Source organism: Rana temporaria, chromosome 7 (assembly GCF_905171775.1).
Source record: "Rana temporaria chromosome 7, aRanTem1.1, whole genome shotgun sequence".
NCBI classification, from domain to species: Eukaryota; Metazoa; Chordata; class Amphibia; order Anura; family Ranidae; genus Rana; species Rana temporaria.
In genome coordinates this window covers 63,762,303-63,782,118 of record NC_053495.1, presented here as the reverse complement: position 1 = coordinate 63,782,118, position 19,816 = coordinate 63,762,303, and the positions used below count along the sequence as shown (strand labels likewise).

General features: G+C 44.7%; 1 protein-coding gene and 2 non-coding genes across 3 annotated transcripts; all 3 read left to right on the top strand.

Annotated features, from left to right (window-relative positions):
• Window positions 1–5,566: 5,566 nt before the first annotated feature.
• Window positions 5,567–19,638, top strand: RPL3 (ribosomal protein L3). Its single transcript, XM_040359496.1, has 10 exons — window positions 5,567–5,670; window positions 9,424–9,616; window positions 10,788–10,956; window positions 11,701–11,836; window positions 14,505–14,691; window positions 14,957–15,117; window positions 15,822–15,923; window positions 17,484–17,579; window positions 17,754–17,873; window positions 19,525–19,638. Exons 1-10 carry the CDS (start codon window positions 5,668–5,670, stop codon window positions 19,567–19,569), a joined length of 1,212 nt encoding a protein of 403 aa, XP_040215430.1. The 5' UTR covers window positions 5,567–5,667; the 3' UTR covers window positions 19,570–19,638.
• Window positions 14,801–14,894, top strand: LOC120946442. Its single transcript, XR_005750763.1, has one exon. It is a non-coding gene; the product is annotated as a small nucleolar RNA U83B (small nucleolar RNA).
• LOC120946445 lies at window positions 16,373–16,466 on the top strand. The gene has a single exon (XR_005750766.1). It is a non-coding gene; the product is annotated as a small nucleolar RNA U83B (small nucleolar RNA).
• Window positions 19,639–19,816: the final 178 nt, after the last annotated feature.

Genomic DNA, 19,816 nt, shown 5'->3' with positions numbered 1-19,816 from the left:
CCACACAGTCTGTGTGGGGGTCCAGCTGATATAAGGAGAAGTAAATACACTAAGGTAACCAGGTGAGGAGTACAAAGACAAGTGTGTCTTGCCTACAGTCAAGCATGGTGGTGGGAGTGTTATGGTCTGGGTATGCATGAGTGCTGCCGGTGCATTGCCATGAAATGTGATTTGCCATGAAATGTGATGGTCCGCCTCCATCACATCCCATTGGCTCACTCCTGTCACGTGACATATTTAAACGTCATCAGTCTCAGCTAGGCTATCATAGGGAGAGGATCTCCTCTCCCTATTATAGTTGAAGCTGCACGGAGATGCTATATACTGTTAGGAAGGAGAAGCCAGTGTGATATGCACAGCTCTGTGAGGAGCAGCCTGTGTTGCAGTGAGTGCATTGCTGGTGTTAGAATGTATAGAAACAATGATCGCACACACATCTATAGGCTGCTTCTCCCCTCCTCCTGCTCTCAGGCTGTGTGTCCAGCAGCACACACACACACCATGGGCAGCCTGTATAATGGAGCAGCCTCCCATCTGCCTGCCCCCCTCTCCTCTCTCTTAGCCCTTTGAAGAGCTGCACGGGGGCTGACCTCCCTGGGTGCGCGAGTAAGCTACATTTACTACTACAGCTCCGTGCAGCTATTACAGGGGGAGGAGATCCTCTCCCTATGATAGCCAATAGCCTAGCTGAGACTGATGACGTGTCTATATGTCACATGACAGGAGTGAGCCAATGGGATGTGATGGAGGCGGACCATCACATTTCATGGCAAATCGCATTTCATGGCAATGCACCGGCACTGGTGAGCTACAGTTCATTGAGGGAACCATGAATGCCATGTGACATACTGAAGCAGAGATTGAAATGTTGATATGTAACCTCTGAGGGTATAAATAAATAAACACTTAAAGGGGCATACCATCATCCAGGGTATAGATAAATATAATTTGGTTCTGGGGTCCCCAAACCCCAGAGCCAAATATGGGGGAGTTTTTGGGCCATTGTTGGACTATCACGGGACTAGTAGCATAGGTATACGGTGTACAAAGTAACAGGTAAATAGTAAAAAACATTTTTATTATTGGGTACAGTATCGGTAAAGACACAAGGGGGGTACAGAATTAAAAAATAAACAATATACGACTAGCATAGCACCAGTATAGTAGTCCCCAGGAGGGGGAGAAGCATAGTGGGTTGAAAGTCATATCAGGCCTCTTTACTAGTTTTGCGGCTTCGGCCGCTTCATCAGAAGAGAGTCTAAAGTTAAAAATCAGGGTGACAGGGGTCAGACAATAATACATCAATTACAAAAGGTAAGTTGGGGAACACAAAGACTACTGCTGCTCACCTAAAAACCTCCCGCACCAGACCAGCGGGGAGGACAGTCACCACTACAGAGGGTCCCGGGTAGCGACCAGGGGGTATGTGTGTGGGCGAATGGACCTTCTATCGGGTATATGGGGTAAGAAAAATAATTAGTATGGTTAGCCCAGACTGGGGGTGGAGAGGGGGGGTGGGTGCAACAAACGTGGTTTATACAGGTGATAAAAATCCAAAATGAAGCGTAATGTGAGGGTTTGAATGGGTGATAAGGAGTGGTGATTGGAAAACAAGTGGGAATAGAAGGGGGAGTGGGTGGGGAGTAGGGAGGAAGTAAGGAAAGGGGGAAGGGAGAGAAGTGGACAGAATTGCGGTGAAGAGGAGAAGTGAGCGAGGGGGACAGAAGGGGGGAAGGAAGAGAATGTGCAAAAGGTTACCTTGAATACAAGGAAGTGTAGTACAAGTAGGGGGCCCCGGGAATAGGAGCCCAAGTTAGGATATCTCAAGCCACAATTAACCTTCACAGGGGGGACCATGGTAATGGACCCCAGAAGGAGGGGAACCACATAGGGTCCCGTGGAGGCGTCAGGGTAGTGACACCTTCCAGTGACACCTAGATAGAGAAAACAAAATTAAATTTAAAAATGGTGGGACGAGGGGAGGGGGGAAGGGGGGTAGGGGAGGGGGAAGAGGGAAAAGGGGGGAAAAAAGGTTGTTTGGGGGAGAGAGAAAGGGGGAAGGGAAAAAGGAAAGGGGGGTATAGAAGGGGAAAGGGAAGGAGGGGCGGGAGGATGGGGAGAGGAGTGGGGAGGGGATGGAGGAGGGGGACAGGGAGAGGAAAATGGGATTGGGGTGAAGGAAGTGGAGTAGGTAGGTACGATGGCTCGGGGCAGATTGCGAGGCTCGCTGAGATGAAAGGTTAGATGTCTTACTGTGAGCCGGGTGGGGCCACAGGAATCCCGGGGTCCAACGTCCATTGCAAGGCAAGCAGGTGAATGCCTGCCTTTTAAACCCCCTGGCTGAACAGCTGACAATGTCAGCAGACGCTGATGGAAAGCGTCACTGGGTCTGAGCACGTGCATGACGGCGCGGTGGTCTGCGCATGCGCCGGGCAATGGTGTCCCGTGATGTAGGGGCGGAAGTCAAGAGACACATCTCCCAGGAGGGCACCACCCCGAGGGCGGGGCTGATGTCCCCATGGAGATGATCACTGGATCACCAGGGGGGAGCGCCCAGGGCTAGCCAAGCCAACCCGCAGGGAGTGGGAGTGGTGAGCAGCCAAGTCTAAACAAGTAAATAAAAAATATATGACAGATCGTGTAAAGACTGGTATTGTAAATAAAGATAAAATACAAATAAGGTAAATACAATAAAGTTCATTAAGTCATGTAATAAAGTGCCCCATGGGTAATGGGCATGTGGAATAGGGACAAATAACCTAAGATGGCATAATCAAGGATCCCACTGCGGATACAATGGGCCGGGGGATCAAAGCACCCAGATGGAACAGGTGACATGCACTAAGGGAAATAGATAATACCAGGACTGTCCCCGCAATGGTAGTTGCGTAGGGCAATCTTGGTATGGAATCTGGACAAATGGAGATTATCCGGTCCAGCCTGAAGGTAACTCAAGCTACGAACCGGAGGGACAAGACCACTTCTCGTGTCTAGATTGGGCATAGCAGATAACGAAGACAAGTGCCAGAGTCATACCTTATATAACATAAACTAGATATAGTTGAGGTAATGCAAGAGTATAATCAGAGGATACTCCCCAATGGATATACTGGGGAGTATTGAGGGTGGAATGCGAGGGGTATGAGGGGTGGTGGTGTAACCAACCCCTGTAACACTTGTCACAGACCGCCCGGGGGCCCAGGTGTGTTATCCACCTAATAATTAATTGATATGTAACCTCTGAGGGTATAAATAAATAAACACTTAAAGGGGCGTACCATCATCCAGGGTATAGATAAATATAATTTGGTTCTGGGGACCCTCTGTAGTGGTGACCGTCCTCCCCGCTGGTCTGGTGCGGGAGGTTTTTAGGTGAGCAGCAGTAGTCTTTGTGTTCCCCAACTTACCTTTTGTAATTGATGTATTATTGTCTGACCCCTGTCACCCTGATTTTTAACATTAGACTCTCTTCTGATGAAGCGGCCGAAGGCGCGAAACTAGTAAAGAGACATGTCAAATCGCATCTCAAATCGGCGGCAATTGTCGGCAATGGCACTGTCCTAATCAGTGCGACGCCGCATCTGCGATTTCAAAAAGTAGTTCCTGTACTACTTTTTGCGATTTCGGGCCGCGATTTACATTAAATTGCGGCCGAAATCGCGGCAAATCGCGGCAAAATCGCGGCCGCGAAATCGCGGTAAAATCGCGCATTTTACCGCGATTTTGAATTCGCAGCAGTGTGAACGAAGGCTCAGTGTTGTCACATGAAGAGATATAATAAAATATTTACAAAAATGTGAGGGGTGTACTCACTTTTGTGAGATACTGTAAAAATTCCCCCTTATTTCAGTAACCCCTCATACCTTAGTGGAAGGTGGTCTGTGGTCACCGGAGCCCCCTCAGATCAGAGTTCCCTACATTCCCCCTTAAATTAATTTCTTTAGAGTTCCCCTTTACACCAGAGTCTTCTGGATTCCACTTACAGTGCAAGGGAAACTCTGATGTAGAGGGAACAATTTGGACTGTGATGTAAAGGGGAGGTCTGTGGACTCTTGTGTAAAGGGGGGGGGGTGTCTTTGGTTATCAGAGATCCCTTACATTAGAGTTTCTCTTTACATTTCTCGATCTGCACCTCCTTCTCCCGCCTCTACCCCTTTGTGTCTGCCCACGCTCCAATCCCCAGTGCTGTGCCTCAGAAAATGAAAGTGGGGGCCGGAAATTTGAAGTTCAGCAGCCTCAGATACATCTGGATGAGAGGTGCTAACTGCCAAGGGGTGAGTGAGCTCACCATCCATCCCTGTCTGTGACTGAAGTCTCCCCCTTCTCTCTCCAACCCTCTGAGTAAGTACACTAAGGTAAATCAGGGTTCTCAGAGCACCCCTTACATCAGAGTTCCCCTTTACAACAAAGGGCACAGTGTTCCCCCTTACATCAGAGTCCTCTCCATACATCAGAGTTCTCAGCGTTCCTCCTTAAATCAGGGTTCCCAGAGCATCCCTTATGTTGGAGTCCCCAGAGTTCCCCCTCTACCCATCAGAGACTCCGGCTCCCTCCGTTGTGTCAGCGCTGGTGTCTGCCAGTTCTTATATAGCCATGGAGTGACTTTAAAGTAGTCCCTGCACTACTTTGGTCCCACTTTGATGCGACTTGAGGTCCATAAACCTCAAGAATACACAGGCATTGATTCAAGTCGCATCAAAATCATGCGACTTTCAGGTCGCAATAATGGAAACCTAGGCTTACTGAACAAGCTGTAGGTCGGCCCCTTTCACACTGCCACAACTTAAAAGTCGCAGAAATTTTACAGTGATTTTGACGCGTTTTTGCAGCGATTTCAGGGATCGCCTGTGTAAACTTGAGGTCTATGGACCTCAACTCGCATGAAAGTCGGACCAAAGTAGTACAGGGACTACATTGAAGTCGGCACGACTGGAAGTCACACATTTATGAATGGCTATCATTGGAAATCATGGGGAACAGCTTGTCATGCGACTTTGCAGTCCCAAGTCGCAGGACGTCGCACAAGTGTGAAAGGGGCTTTCAGCTAAACTTGCACATTTCCCTCATGCATGTGAGTCCTGACTTTGGGGGTGATTTCAGAGACATCTGTACAACATTTCTACACAAATATCTATTGAAATCGCACCCCAAATTCGCCAAACGTTGTACATAAACTACTTTTGGGAATCGGTGCGGCGCTGCAAATGCTGCACCGCACCGATTCAGATGGTGCCATTTCTGGCAATAGCTGCCGATTTGGATGTCAAATCGCATGCCAAATCGCTGCGATGTGAACCAAGGCTTAGAAGCTGATTGGCTACCATGCACAGCTGCACCAGATTTCGCACTCTCCACTTTTAGTAAATAGTTTTAGTATTAGTCCAGCTTGGACCTTGGTCTGAAAGCTCATCCTGAAAATGTGGATGTTAGTGAAAAAATAAATAAAATAAAAAATATCATGAACAAACATTTAAAATAACTCAGCGCTCTACGTGCTCCCTGTGTTCTGACATACACTGTACACGCTGCTGCTGCGCTTGCAATAAAGTTATAGTTAAAAGACAAAAAAAAAAAGTGTCATGGGCGGGTCCACGTCTACGCTCCACGCCTATAAATACCAAGGACGCCGCTTCCTCATTCTCTCTTCAAGTTCGGTGACGAGCAAAGATGGTGAGTGAGAGAAGAAGGCCTGGAAACAATCCGTCTGATATCCTGACCATCCGTAGTCCCAGTCCTTTGCCGGCGGGTGGTGGTTGTTCTCGGGGTGTGAGGTGTTCTTTGTAGATGAATGTACTATTCCCCGCACTGTGTGGACGGGAAGCCTTTCTTGTAGGCCGCATTTCCATGCTGTCGGCACGTGACCGCGCTCAGGCTCTGTGGACGGGGCACACGTGTGGCGCGCTTCTCTTTATATGTTCGGGTGACTTGTATACGGATGTGTGAGGATCTCTAGTTGCCTCTTTGGGAGTTTTTAGTTGGCGGAGGGTTATAGATATTTTCTTTAGGTGAACCCGGGAGCGGTGTGTTGAGGGTGATAGAAGCCGAACATAAGAAGCGTCCCCTATATAATCCATTATGAAGGTGCCCTGTGCCTGCCACCCTTATACCAGACTGCAGCCCCGTCCTGCCCACCAGTCTACATGTCATGACATGTTGCAGTCGCTATGCTTTGGTGTGATTGCCATTTTTATGGTGATGACAGCACTGAGCTCTCTCTATTGAGCTGTTTTCAGTATGTCAGATCAGCAGTCTGCATTCAATCTGCTGCGGAACTATAAGTCCCAGAATGCAAAGCGAGTCACAGGCAAGACTGCAGAGACATGCAAACTGCATGTGCTGTGTAAATGTAGAGTACATGTAACCTGGTAGACCCTCCTGTCAGTCCCCTGATAGCATTGGAACCTGTTCAAAAAGCAGGTCATAGAAGTGTGATGTGGACAAGCAATATGTGCTGGGTATTGAAACTTAATAGGATATGAGCTGAGAGATTGTAAGACCACATGCAAAACAATAAAACTTTTTGACAAGTGTGCTTTAGAGGAAGTGCAGTCTCTTCACAATTTGTAACATCTTTGCCATTCTATATTTACTGTGATTCTGTACTTGCCAAATATGCTCCAGAAATCTCTCTCCACTGAGTCTGGCTGCAGCCATTTTAACTGTGGGCAGCCAAAGCTGCTGCCTGTTCACTTCTTGGATTTGCACACCTCTAGCTCTGTAGCTGTGCAGCTTTCATTGGCCCTCATGACTCATCAACCCCTTCCTGGCAAACTCACAAGAGCTGTACATGCCATAAGCCCAGGCTTTTTATCTACCAGGAAGTGGGCTGTATTAGGTATTCACTGGCAAACGTTTTGCTATCCAAAGTTAAAACGGGGGCAGAAAATTCAATAGCTGGAAAGATGAGAAAATGATTGAAGGTCTACTTTAACTTTTTTTGTAAGGATCCTCTGCAGAACTTTGCTGATAGTGGGTGCAATCTCAGTCTCCTGCAGAATCTCAGGATAGCTGTCTGCCCACCTCAGGTGCAGGCAGTTACTTTGAGAGCAGAAAGATCAAGAGTTGTGAGACCGCTCGTAACTCTTGAGGCCTGCAAGCCATTGGCCGCAATAGTTAGCCCATCACTCAGTTTTCTGTGAAATAGACTGTGGACAGAACATGCATGGCTGCACTGTTACAAATTGTGATTGTGGGTGTGAGGCGATGGTCCCTTGCCCACTGTCATGGGGAGTGCATGCTGAGCATGTGATAAGACACTTAAAAGCTTAAGGGTGTAAAGGGGTAGCTCCACTTTTGTGGGAAAATTATCAAGTAAAAAATATAGCATCTACCATTGCAACACAAGCCCTTCAATTAATTTTATTAAATTACCTTTCCTATTTAAAGCGGGGGTTCACCCTATCAACGCAAAAAAAATTTTTTTTTCTTTTACCATAAAATCAGGCATTGTAGCGCGAGCTACAGTATGTATGCCTGTCCCGATTTTTTTACCCTTGTACTCGTAGATCGAAGATACCGGGGAATGGGCATGCCTATGGAGACGGAGGATGATTGACGGCCGGCTCTGGCGCGTCACGCTTCTCTGGAAATAGCCGAAATAGGCTTGGCTCTTCACGGCGCCTGCGCATAGCCTGTGCGCAGGCGCCGTGAAGAGCCAAGACCTACTCCAGCTGTCTTCGGGGAGAGTGACGTGCCAGGGCCGGCCGTCAATCATCCTCCCTCTCCATAGGCACGCCCATTCCCCGCGGGAGCCGAAATCTACAATGTACGATTACAAGGTGAGTCCGGGGTTAAAAAAATCGGGACAGGCATACTGTAGCTCGCGCTACAATGCCTGTCTCGATGGTAAAATCAAGTCAGTGAGGGTGAACTACCGCTTTAAAGTGGAACTCCTGCTGATCGGAACCCCCCCCCCCCCCGTGTCACATTTGAAACCTTTCGGGGGGGGGATATCTGTCTAAAGGCAGGTATTTGCACCCACTTCCGACCAGTTTCGGGCAGACTGCGGGCATGACGTCACCTCTTCCGCCTCCACCAGTACACCGCTGGAGCCAATCGGCAGGCGTAGCGCGACTCGCGCATGCACCGTAGGGATCCGGGCAGTGAAGCCGGAGCATTCACTTCCTGGTTCCCTCACAGAGGATGGCGATCGCTCATCCTCTGCTGTGGACGGCGCTGGACTCCAGGACAGGTAAGTGTCCTAAGTCAGCAGCTGCAGTATTTGTAGCTGCTGGCTTTTAATAAAAAAATTTCAGCGGACATCCGATTTTATCTGTAGCACTTTATTTGTAGTAAAATGCAATATGGCCACCTGGTGTTCTGTACACAGATGGTCTACAGAACACCCCCAGAATTGTGATTTACCCCAGAATTTGCAAATGAGATTTTAAATATCCCCTGCAACTTATTTTTGGTGTGATACACTGAAAATGAAATCGCGTGTAGATGCAGACCCTGCCAGTTTACTCATAAGTTATGCATGTGCAGTATCGGATACAAGTAAAACCTTGGATTGCAAGCATAATTTGTTCCAGAAACATGCTTGAAATCCAAAGCACTTGTGTGTAAAAATTGTTTTTTACAGGGTGTAAAAGAGGCACCTAAGTTTGGCAATAAGTTGCTAAATGTTGTACCTTCATTAAATGAGCTAAAGATAAAAGGTCTGCGGTCACCGGTGATACACCTCCATCCCTATATGCATATGCATATGCAGAAAAAGAGTCGCCCTTGGGATTTTAAATGAGGTGGTCAGTTTGCCACTGAGTAACAAATGTTAACAGTATAATTTTTTTTTATAAAAATGTACATGCATGGTAGCAAATCCATTGGCTGAGCTACCATGCTGTATTCATGTATGTACATCTATTTTAATAAACAATTATACTGTTACAATTTTTGTTACTCAGTGGCAAACTGTGACCACCTCATTTAAAGTCACAAGGGTGACTTTTTCTGCATACCTTCATTAAATGTAACCATGTTGCTACACTTGGAGGCTTTTTTTTTTTTGTGACATGACGCTGCTCTTGTATCAAGACATTGCTTGTATATCAAGGCAAAATGTATTAAAACATTTTGCTTGTCTTGCAAAATACAGTAAACCTTGGTTTGAGAGCAATTGTAAAACCACTACCCTACAGACTCGCTCTGTACATGGGACAGACAAATTGCAATTTCTTCAGAATAACAAAAGGTAGGAATTTGTAACAAAGTTGTTAAAATCTTTGCAGTGTACATATTGGTTGGCAAGTGGTTAACTGATTTTTGAATGGAACTCTGTAAGCCCAGTGTTCGACTTCAGCTAGCAGGTTTGATAGGCTGTGCTGCCTGTTGGCTTTTGTGGGGGGGTTGTATGGGGCAGTATAATGAGCCTGGACACCTATTTAAATGAGGCTTTACTTTTTTTTTTTTGTTTGTTTCTAGTCTCACCGAAAGTTTTCAGCTCCAAGGCACGGCTCTCTAGGCTTCCTGCCCCGCAAACGCAGCAAGAGACATCGTGGCAAGGTCAAGAGCTTCCCTAAAGATGACCAGAGCAAACCAATCCATCTAACTGCTTTCCTGGGCTATAAAGCTGGTATGACCCACATTGTCAGGGAGGTGGACAGACCTGGCTCAAGTAAGTGCACTTTAATAGCATGCAAATTCACCTTTAGGGCTCAAATTCTAATTTTGTTGGTAAAGCCGTTGGATAAGAGATATAATCTGCCTTGGTGGATGCAGCATCAGACCAATGCTGCAGCTGTCCCCTGCTGATCCTCATTGGAGCAATGGCCTGTGGAGTGGCTGTCTCATTGGCTCACTGAGACTGCCATCAGTCAAGGCAGCTAGTGGATCCAAACTTGGATGACTGGATCCGCTTCAGACTGCTCTCCGGTGAAAATGGGTCACAGGAATGCAAAACAAATTGCTCGCCTGTGACCCAGAGGAGAAGCTCAGGCTGGATTTTAAGAAACAAGTACCTTTCCCTCTCTGTTTTGGCACGGCCTTGAAGTTTTCCACACAATTGGGAATCTCCTACTGGCAAAGTGTGCCTTGTAGTACTAACGTTTAACTTGGGTAGCTTAAAGTGGAACTACACTGCAACTCGGCAAACTAAAAACATAATTAAATTTGTGTTTAATATACAGAGCAAACTCCCCAATCCATTCATGTCATGCTTTTTGTACTGAAATCCCTTTTGAGAAAACCTAGCATTAGTCTGTGACCATGGGTCACGGTAGCAAATTCATGTAGCATTTACTTGCTGAAATCCTTTGCTCAGTATGCAGGCAGGAGGGTGTGCCAAGTTGAGAAAACACATCCTCCCCTTCCTGAAGACTCCTGGGGAAGCTTGGGCCAGGGAGTAACTGAAGAAAGTTTAACACAAGTAATGCTGCTTATCCATTTACCATTGGTAGCAGCCTAAGTATTAAAATGGCGAATGTTGATTGAGCGTGCAGTTCCTCTGTAATGTTACAACACCAACATTGAAAGTTTGCTAATGACAAACTAGAACAGTTGCCTTGTTTGAAGAGTAGAGGTGTGGATGTCTAAAGTTTTGATATTGTGCTTACCTTAAGGCTACATATGATGAAACCTTATCGACGGGCGGACTGAGTGACAGCCTCTGGCTGTCATTGCTGAATGTCGAGTTCTGACTGTAACCTTTTTTAAATTCAAAATTTGGTTTGAAAGCACAAACAAAATGCTTTGTGATTATAATAAAAGGTTGTTTAACCCAGAGAAATTAAGTTTGTGTACTTGGGCTAGATGTTTGCTATGTTAAATTCCTCTAATGTTTAATTCAGAGGTAAACAAGAAGGAAGTTGTCGAGGCAGTGACTGTTGTAGAGACTCCTCCCATGGTTATCGTTGGCATTGTGGGTTACGTCCAGACTCCACGCGGTCTCCGCAGCTTCAAGACCATCTTTGCTGAACACATTAGTGATGAATGCAAAAGGCGCTTCTATAAGAACTGGTAAGTGACCATGGTTTTATCCCAACAATTGCACTAGCATAAAATAGAGGATTTAAATGCTTCAGACCTGTTGTACTGTCAAAGTGGGTAAATGATAAAAACTGCTGTAAAAGTTGCCCAGGTATGTGTACACGGCTTTGGATATTTGGGTGCAAGCATTGAAAGATCCAAAATGCTTAGTAGGGTTGGTTTCAGCTCTATCTTTTAGCTTCATAATAAAGCCTTAACAAGAACAATTGGTTCTTTATTTAGAGCTGAACTCTTAGTGGGGCTGCCCTTGCACTGCAAGTGTTAAACAAAAAGAATTTAGGTGTAGAGGCAGTTTTACTTCATCCTTTACTCCCCTGGCTGTAGTTATTGCCAGGCTGCTGAACCTGATGTACAACCCACAGAGCCTGTATGGGGTGGCTGGGAAATTGGGGGGTAAGATTGCTTTTTGTTTTGCCCCCCCCCCCCTAGACCATGTCATTGAAGTGCACCAGATGGGTTTTAATGTACAATAATGCATTTTATTTAACCACTTTATGATTGCATATATTAAATACCTGGAATGAAAATTGGCAGCTCCTCTCAGCTTTGGCCTTTGCCTTTGTCTGATGAGCTCCAGGCTCCGCTTGCTGGCTAAAAAGCTCCTTTGAAGCCATGCAATGAGCTGAACACTTGAAAAGGTCTGGCTCCTTCCGCTCATGTCCTTTTTAAGGCTTGATGAAGGGCCGCTCCAACTCTCATGCTCTGCCGTTTAAGGTATAAGTCAAAGAAGAAGGCCTTTACAAAATACTGCAAGAAGTGGCAAGATGACGAAGGAAAGAAGCAACTGGAGAAAGACTTTAGAAGCATGAAGAAATACTGCCAGGTCATCAGGGTCATTGCGCATACACAGGTGGGTGTTCTGTTAGTCCTGTAAGCTGCTTTTATTTCATGCTCCCAACCCTCCTAGCTGTAAGCACAACAGTGGGGCAGGAATGGCAGATCAGGGCATGCAGACAGGAGGGGGGGGGGGGGGGGTTATTGATGGCTATAAACGTTTTGCCTTCCTTTTTGGGATGGTGTCTGACGTGGATTGAGCGTGCAGTTCCTCTGTAATGTTACAACACCAACTTTGAAAGTTTGCTAATGACAAACTAGAAAAGTTGCCTTGTTTGAAGATGGATGTCTAAAGTTTTGACTTTATATTGTGCTTACCTTAAGGCTACATATGATGAAACCTTATCGACGGGCGGACTGAGTGACAGCCTCTGGCTGTCATTGCTGAATGTCGAGTTCTGACTGTAACCTTTTTTTTTTTTTATTAAACATTTGGTTTGAAAGCACAAACAAAATGCTTTGTGGTTATAATAAGTTTGTTTAACCCAGAGAAATTTTAAGTTTGTACTTGGGCTAGATGTTTGGTATGATTCCTCTAATGTTTTGAATGAGTTTTATATGAATTTTTACAAGAACTATAACAAAGGGGCTTTTTTTTATTTTTATATAAAGCCCCCTCGTTGGCACTAAATGTCTAGCATATAGTGACCCCCCCCCCCCCCCCCCGTTACATGGGCATAAGCTGTAAGTGCATAGCAGGCTTGCTTGGAGGTAAAGGGAGCTGTTCAGGTAAAATCATGGAAGCTCTCCATATGTTTAAGGCACAGAGGCAGTCACGAACCTGGCATCAACAGTGGTCACTGACCAAGAATACTTGGTTCAGACTAGATGAGCTACTTCAGATCAACATGCATTCCATCAGACTTTAAAGTCCTTGGAGCAGCCTCAAATGTGCTTTTTTGCAGTCTTCTCTATTTTAGCCACTTCAGCCCCAGAACATTTGACTGCTTAACCACTTCCATACAGGGCATTTTCAGCGCTGTTGCACTTTGAATGACAGTTACGAGGTCTTGCAACACTACCCAACTTTTTTTATTTTTTTTTCCACAAATATAGCTTTTTTTTTTTTTTTTTTTTTGCTCTATAAACAGATAAAGAGTAACAATTTTGAGAAACACTAGATTTTGATTTACCGTATTTATCTTCATATAACGCAGCCCGGTGTATAGCACGCACCCCCAACCTGGAAGGAAAATTCCTGGGGGAAAAAAATGCTTAGTTTGGATGCCCCTTGACGGTGTCTTGCCTGGCGGCCTTGTACCGGTCCTGCGGCCATTGTGGTGTCCTCCCCGCTATGTTTCAGCCGATTCCCGCACTGTGTTTGAACCACTCCGCCGACATATACCGAGCGCAGTATACTCGGGCGTACAGGACGCGAGCGGAGCCTGCCCGAGTGTACTGCACTCGGTATATGCCGGCGGAGTGGTTAAAACACAGCGCAGGAAGCAAGTATCGGCGTATATCGCGCACCCACGATTTTGCACTTTTTTAGGGCAAAAAAGTGTGCGGTATATGCAGATAAATACAGTAATAAATATCAATTTTTTTCAAAACTTTTTTCTGAGTTTAGACAATTTGTATTTATATTTTTAGTAAAAAAAAATAAAAAATCAATAAGCATGTCGTATGCCGTCAGGAATGCGCACCAGGTCACGAGCCCTAGATGGCCTGGGAAGAAAATACATCATATAACAACGCAGAGGGAGGGATCCTGCTGCATCATATTATGGCTTGTAAAGAAGGGGTTAATGGCCAGGCCATTTTGCACTGCGTCGCTCTTAACTGACAATTGCATGGCCATGCAACGCTGCACCCAAGCAAGTTTAATTTATTTTTTGTGCTATAAACGGTGACAATTTTGATAATGGAACACTGTAATTTCTGCTATAATACCCCTGCTTTTATTTAAAGCTAATCTTTCCCGGTTTAGACCAAGATGTATTCATGTGTTTGGTAATAAAAAATCGCAATAAGCTTAATTTTTTTTTTTTGCGCTAGTAATGGCAGCAATCTTAATTTTTTTTTCACTGACACATTTTTGGTACTATTGTCATTTATACAGTATAAAGGCCATTGCCAGGGAAAGGTGTTGACACTAGGGGGGGCGCAATCAAGGGGTTAACTGTTCCCTAGTGTGTTATAACTAGAACTCGCTATTAAAAAAAAAAATGACAGATTGTGGGTCCCAGCTATTAGGAACTCATGATTTGTCTCCTCGTCACAGTATGATGGTGACTGGTCAGCAAACGGTTAAAACTGAGCTGCATGTGTGCAGCTCCGGGCTATTGTGTACCAGAATAATTGCTGCATGTGCAGAAAGAATGTTCTTCTGCTCTGGCCATTGAAGACTGCCATAGACCAGCACAATGGGAAAGATTTAAAGTGTTACTAAACCTGCCCTCTAGGAGAACTTGTCAGAAGTTATCCGGCTGATAACCATGCTACTGAGCAGGAGAAAGCTAGGGGACTCAGTGCTTTGAAGAGAAGAAAACACTAGATGTGTTCACAGCTCAAGTTTCATGAATCTGGTTTACATCCACTTTAATATGCACATTGGTTTCTGGGCAAAGCGGGTCAAACTTAAATTGGTAATTTGTGCTATTCTCAAATCATGCTTGCTATAAAGGCTTCAGCCTCCTACACCAAAATATGTTCTGCAACAGGTTTTTATTTTTTTTCTTTAGATGCGCCTTTTACCTTTGAGACAGAAGAAATCGCATCTCATGGAGATCCAAGTTAATGGTGGTACAATTGCTCAGAAGATTGATTGGGCCCGTGAGAAGCTAGAGCAGCAGGTAACGGTGTCTGGAGTCTTTGGGCAGGATGAAATGATTGATGTCATTGGAGTCACAAAAGGAAAGGGTTACAAAGGTGAGTGCACAAACAATATCTTATGCTTTAGTGTCTGAAAATGTGTGTGTTAATCCTGGTTGACTTTCTAATTTGCCCACCATTTCTTTTTTTGTGTGTAAAAGTACTTTTTGTTCTGTGATGAGGTCATGGAACAAGCACTGGGCACAGTGCCTGATCTCTTATGAGGAATTATTCCATGCTGCCTTCCTTCTGAGAACATGATTATATTGAATAACTGTTTGAAAATTGTGCTACATGTTCCTCATATAAATCTTTGTTTCAGGTGTGACTAGCCGTTGGCACACAAAGAAGCTGCCACGTAAGACTCACAGAGGTCTGCGAAAGGTCGCTTGTATTGGAGCTTGGCATCCTGCTCGTGTTGCCTTTTCTGTGGCTCGTGCTGGCCAAAAGGGATATCATCACAGAACTGAAGTCAACAAGAAGGTATGAATTCATGTAGGGAACTTCCTCATGCACCACCTGGTTGGGCTAATTTACATAGGCATAAGCTAACTGCGATTTGTTTACATTGCAGGCTACTGGGGGAATAATGATGTACAGGGTTAAGTTGTATCTAGAATGGTCATGCATGTGGCAATTGGACATTTAGACATTGGTCAGCTGTGGCTACCTGTTAAATCTTAGCCTGCCCTAACTTGTACAGCCAGTTTAAATCTGAACTCTAAGGGAAATTGGGTGTCCCACACTAAGGGTTTTCTGCTCATTTAGTCTGAGGTGCCTGGATAAGCTTTATTACTTGCCCTGTCAGGCATGCTCTAGAGGGGGACACTGTAATAAAGGCAGTGCTGATGGTGTATACAGGTTGGTGTTATGAGAGCAGGAGGGGTGGCTCAGAGGGCAGGAAGACAAAAGCAGAGAACAGATGGCAGAGGCATGTAAACTGACCATTGTGTCTGGTCTGAGCAGCTATGATACACCATGGTCAGTTTTTAGCGTGGGGGGGGGGGGAGAGCAACTGGCAGGATCAGCCAGTTTTTTTTTTTTTTTGTTACAGGTAGCCAAATGACAAGCACTGTCATATAACATGCTTTAAAGGAGCAGGATCACTTTTTATTGGGTTAATAAATGCTTAAGTATGGCAGTCGATGCATTGGCAATTTTTAAAATGCTTAACTATTTTATTTCAGATCTACAAAATTGGACAGGGCTACCACTCAAAGGATGGTAAACTTGTGAAGAACAATGCTTCAACTGATTATGACATTTCAGACAAGAGCATCAACCCTCTGGTAAGCAGCTTATGTTGTGCCCACCTTTCTAGAGTAATTAGATTGTGCAAATGCACTGAGCAGTTAATGGCCCTGTAATGACTTCATGAATTTTTTTTTTTTTTTCTTTCCCCCAAGCGGTGCACACCCACCGCTTGAATATGAAAAACCCCTTGGTTCATATTGGGAACAAGCAGAGTGGCTACATTTCTTCTGGACCATGGTGAACAATTGTAGCCACACAAACAAATTTGTATCACGTTGGCAAAAAATTTGGAGGATGCCAAAGGCAATAGGTGGTAATTTGTTAAATTCGCATACTTGGCTTTTTATAGTTTGCAGTTTGGCGTCACTGTAGGAAATCTGTTGGGGTCAATGGCTTCTAAAATTAGATCAGCAGAATAAACTGCTGGTAATGACTTACTTTGGCCAAAGTTGCAGTGAATCTTTAAAAGTTAGTCCTGTTGCGAGTTGTCCTATGATGAAATTATGGAATTAAGGGCTGGTCACAGCTCCTGAAATGCATGAAGAATAATTCCATGCTGCCTTCCTTCTGAGGACTTAAATCACTGTACCACTCAGCCTTGAGAGATGTCTATTGCAAAAGTATGACATCCTTTTGAACAGAGGAACCCTTGAAATGGCTTTCCGATCTCGGTGAACCCCTGCTAAAAATGACTATCTACAATTCGTGATACACTGGTGTGGTGGTCGTTGGGAAGAATGCTTTTTACAGTTGTGGGTATTAGGAAGAATTGCCCCTTACAGATGGCTACAAAGATCATTGGTGTCAGTGGGAACTTAAAGGCAGAAATTGTAGCAGCCCCTGGAGGATCCTTAGGGTTTCATGAAACCCTGGTATCGGACTTCATTTCTTTACCAGTTAGGATGGATCACAAACTAATTCATCCAAGCAAGGAGGATGGAGGAATTCTGACAGCAGAGGCTCTTCTGTTGAAATACACTTACTGGCAGATGCAACTGCTGATTGAGACATTTTTCCAACGAGCCTGTTTGACAGATATCTTGAGTGTGAATGCCTACACATGGTACCTGTTTAATTTTGATCACCTATGGCTGGCCCTAGACATGAGAATGGTACTTTTGGTATTAGTATCTGTTTGGATTTGGAGGAGCTCCAGTGGCCCTTTAAAACTAAGTCAGCCGCTACAAATACTGTAGCTGCTGTCTTTTAATTCTAGGACACTTTCCTGTCCAGTGAGCCTGTGATGTTGGCACCCCAGACAATTTTTTATTTGGCTCTTGGGAGGCTGCTGCCCTACTGTGCGCTCGGCTTTGTGAATGGCCTGGCAGCAGGGCTAAGGAGGGGGTTGAGAGCTCAACTTCTGTGGGACCTCACCATGGCAAGGTCTTCTGGGAAGTGAGGACAGGTACCGGTTCCAAAAGCTGCCAAATATAAAAGTTGGGAGGGAGCAAACAAGCAGAGCAGTGAAACTACTGTAAGGCACGTACATTTTTTTTTTTTTTTTTTCTGATTTTGCAAATTGGAAAAAATAGACTTTAATAACGATTAATCCCACTGATTGCTGATTTTTAACTATTTTTTTTTTTATTTTTTAGGGTGGTTTCGTTCACTATGGAGAGGTGAAAAATGACTTTCTCATGCTAAAAGGTTGTGTCATTGGGACCAAGAAACGAGTTCTCACATTGCGCAAGGTAAAATCTTATTCCTTTAAAGGAGCATGCATTTTTGATCCCATTGTGTAATAAATGGCAAAACAGGAAAAGAGTATATAGCATAATTCTGTTAAAACATTTATAAGGCAGGGTAATTTTAGGATTTTTGGTCCTATGGTTGCTATTTAACCATTTTGTCATCAATTTCTATAGTCCCTGCTTGTGCAGACCAGTCGCCGTGCTTTGGAGAAGATTGATCTTAAATTTATTGACACCACCTCTAAGTTTGGACATGGACGTTTCCAGACAGCAGAGGAAAAGAAGGCTTTTATGGTAAGTCCATTCTCCTCAGGATTGTTAAATGTTATAATATGCCAGCAGAACAAAATATTGTCAAACCAAAGTTACAGTAGTACTTTATGCTTGCAATCTATATACTGAAGTGGTAAATACTTTAGCAAATACATTTCACGTATTGCTCTTTGACAAGTGTCATTGTTGAATGCATTCAAACAAATGTAGCAGGCAGCCAAAAATCTTAAAGCGGAGGTCCGCCTAAAAACCAGCTACAAATACTGCAGCTGCTGACTAAAATGGGACACTTGCCTGTCCAGGGTGCCCACAATGTTGGCAGCCAAGGCCAAGCAATCTCTCTGCTGCCCATCTGCGGTGAAGGAATCGTGAAGTGTTGCAGCTTCACTTCCCTACTACGCATGCGGGGGCCGCTCTGTGCATTTTAACCACTAGAGTACCGGGCCATCGTCAAATGACGGCTCCACGGTTACTCTGAAAATTCAACAGGACGTCATTTGACATCCTGTATTCTTGCGGCCACTGGGGGGCGCGCCGGCGGCAGCGCGCCCGGCGGCAGCGCGCGCGCGCCCGGCGCGTCCCCGAGATGCCGATGCGCGTGCCTGGCGGTCGCGATGTCCGCCAGGCACTCGGGATCGGCGGCTACAGGGACAAGACGTGGAGCTCTGTGTGTAAACACAGAGCTCCACGTCCTGTCAGGGGAGAGAGGAGACGGATCTGTGTCCCTTGTACATAGGGACACAGCATCGGTCACCTCCCCCAGTCACCCCCCTTTCCCCACAGTTAGAACACAATTCAGGTATACATATTAACCCCTCCCTCACCCCCTAGTGTTAACCCCTTGAATGCCAGTCACATTTATACAGTAATTAGTGCATATTTATCGCATTAATCGCTGTATAAATGTGAATGGCGCCAAAAACGTGTCAAAAGTGTCCGATGTGTTCGCCGCAATGTCACGGTGACAGTAAAAAAAATCGCAAATCGCCGCCAATACTAGTAAAAAAAATAATAAAATAAAAATGCCATAAATCTATCAGCTATTTTGTAAACGCTATAACTTTTGCGCAAACCAATCAATATATGATCATTGCGATTTTTTTTTTACCAAAAATATGTAGAAGAATACATATCGGCCTAAACTGAGGAAAAAAAACGTTTTTTTAAAAAAAAAAATTGATATTTATTAAATAAAAAAGTAAAAACGACCGCGCAATTGTCATTCAAAGTGCGACAGTGCTGAAAGCTGAAAATTGGCTTGGGCAGGAAGGGGCGTAAGTGCCCAGTATGGAAGTGGTTAACTAATCACTGCTGTCTCCAGGGACCAGTGTTTTACAGAAGACAGCAGGGGGGCAAAGGGTGTGACTTCTGTGGGAGTCTGCCCAGAAGTGGGTGCAAATACCTGTAGTATACAGGTATTTGCACCCCTCCCCCCTGAAAGGTGCCAAATGTGACACCGAAGGGGGAGGGTTCCGAAAAGCAGAGGTTAACTTTTTGTGTGGACTTTAAGACAATCAAGGCTGCTGTATCTAGGAAGAGATTTATGAATTAACTAGTCAGTAGTTGCATTCCTAATGTTCACTCTGAACTATTGATGTAACACTTTGTTGCCCCTTTGGTTGCATTAATCACAATACTGGAAAGATTAACTTGGTTTTTTTTTTCTCTTCAGGGACCACTCAAAAAAGACCGTCTGGCAAAGGAGGAGACTGCATAAAGCAAAACTTGATCTGTTCCATTTATTTGGCTTTGTTCCAGCTAGGTCTCAATAAAATATTCTATACAAGTTTTGTGTATTGTGATTCTTAAGGTCTTGCATAGATTGATCCTGAAATCTTGGTGAGTCTCACCTAGCTTAAATACAGGTTGGAAGGTAAACCTACTTTTGCAGAGCTTACATTGTATAAGTCTAAATTTGACACTTTCTAAAACATTTAAAAAATACCAACAAAAAACTTATCTCC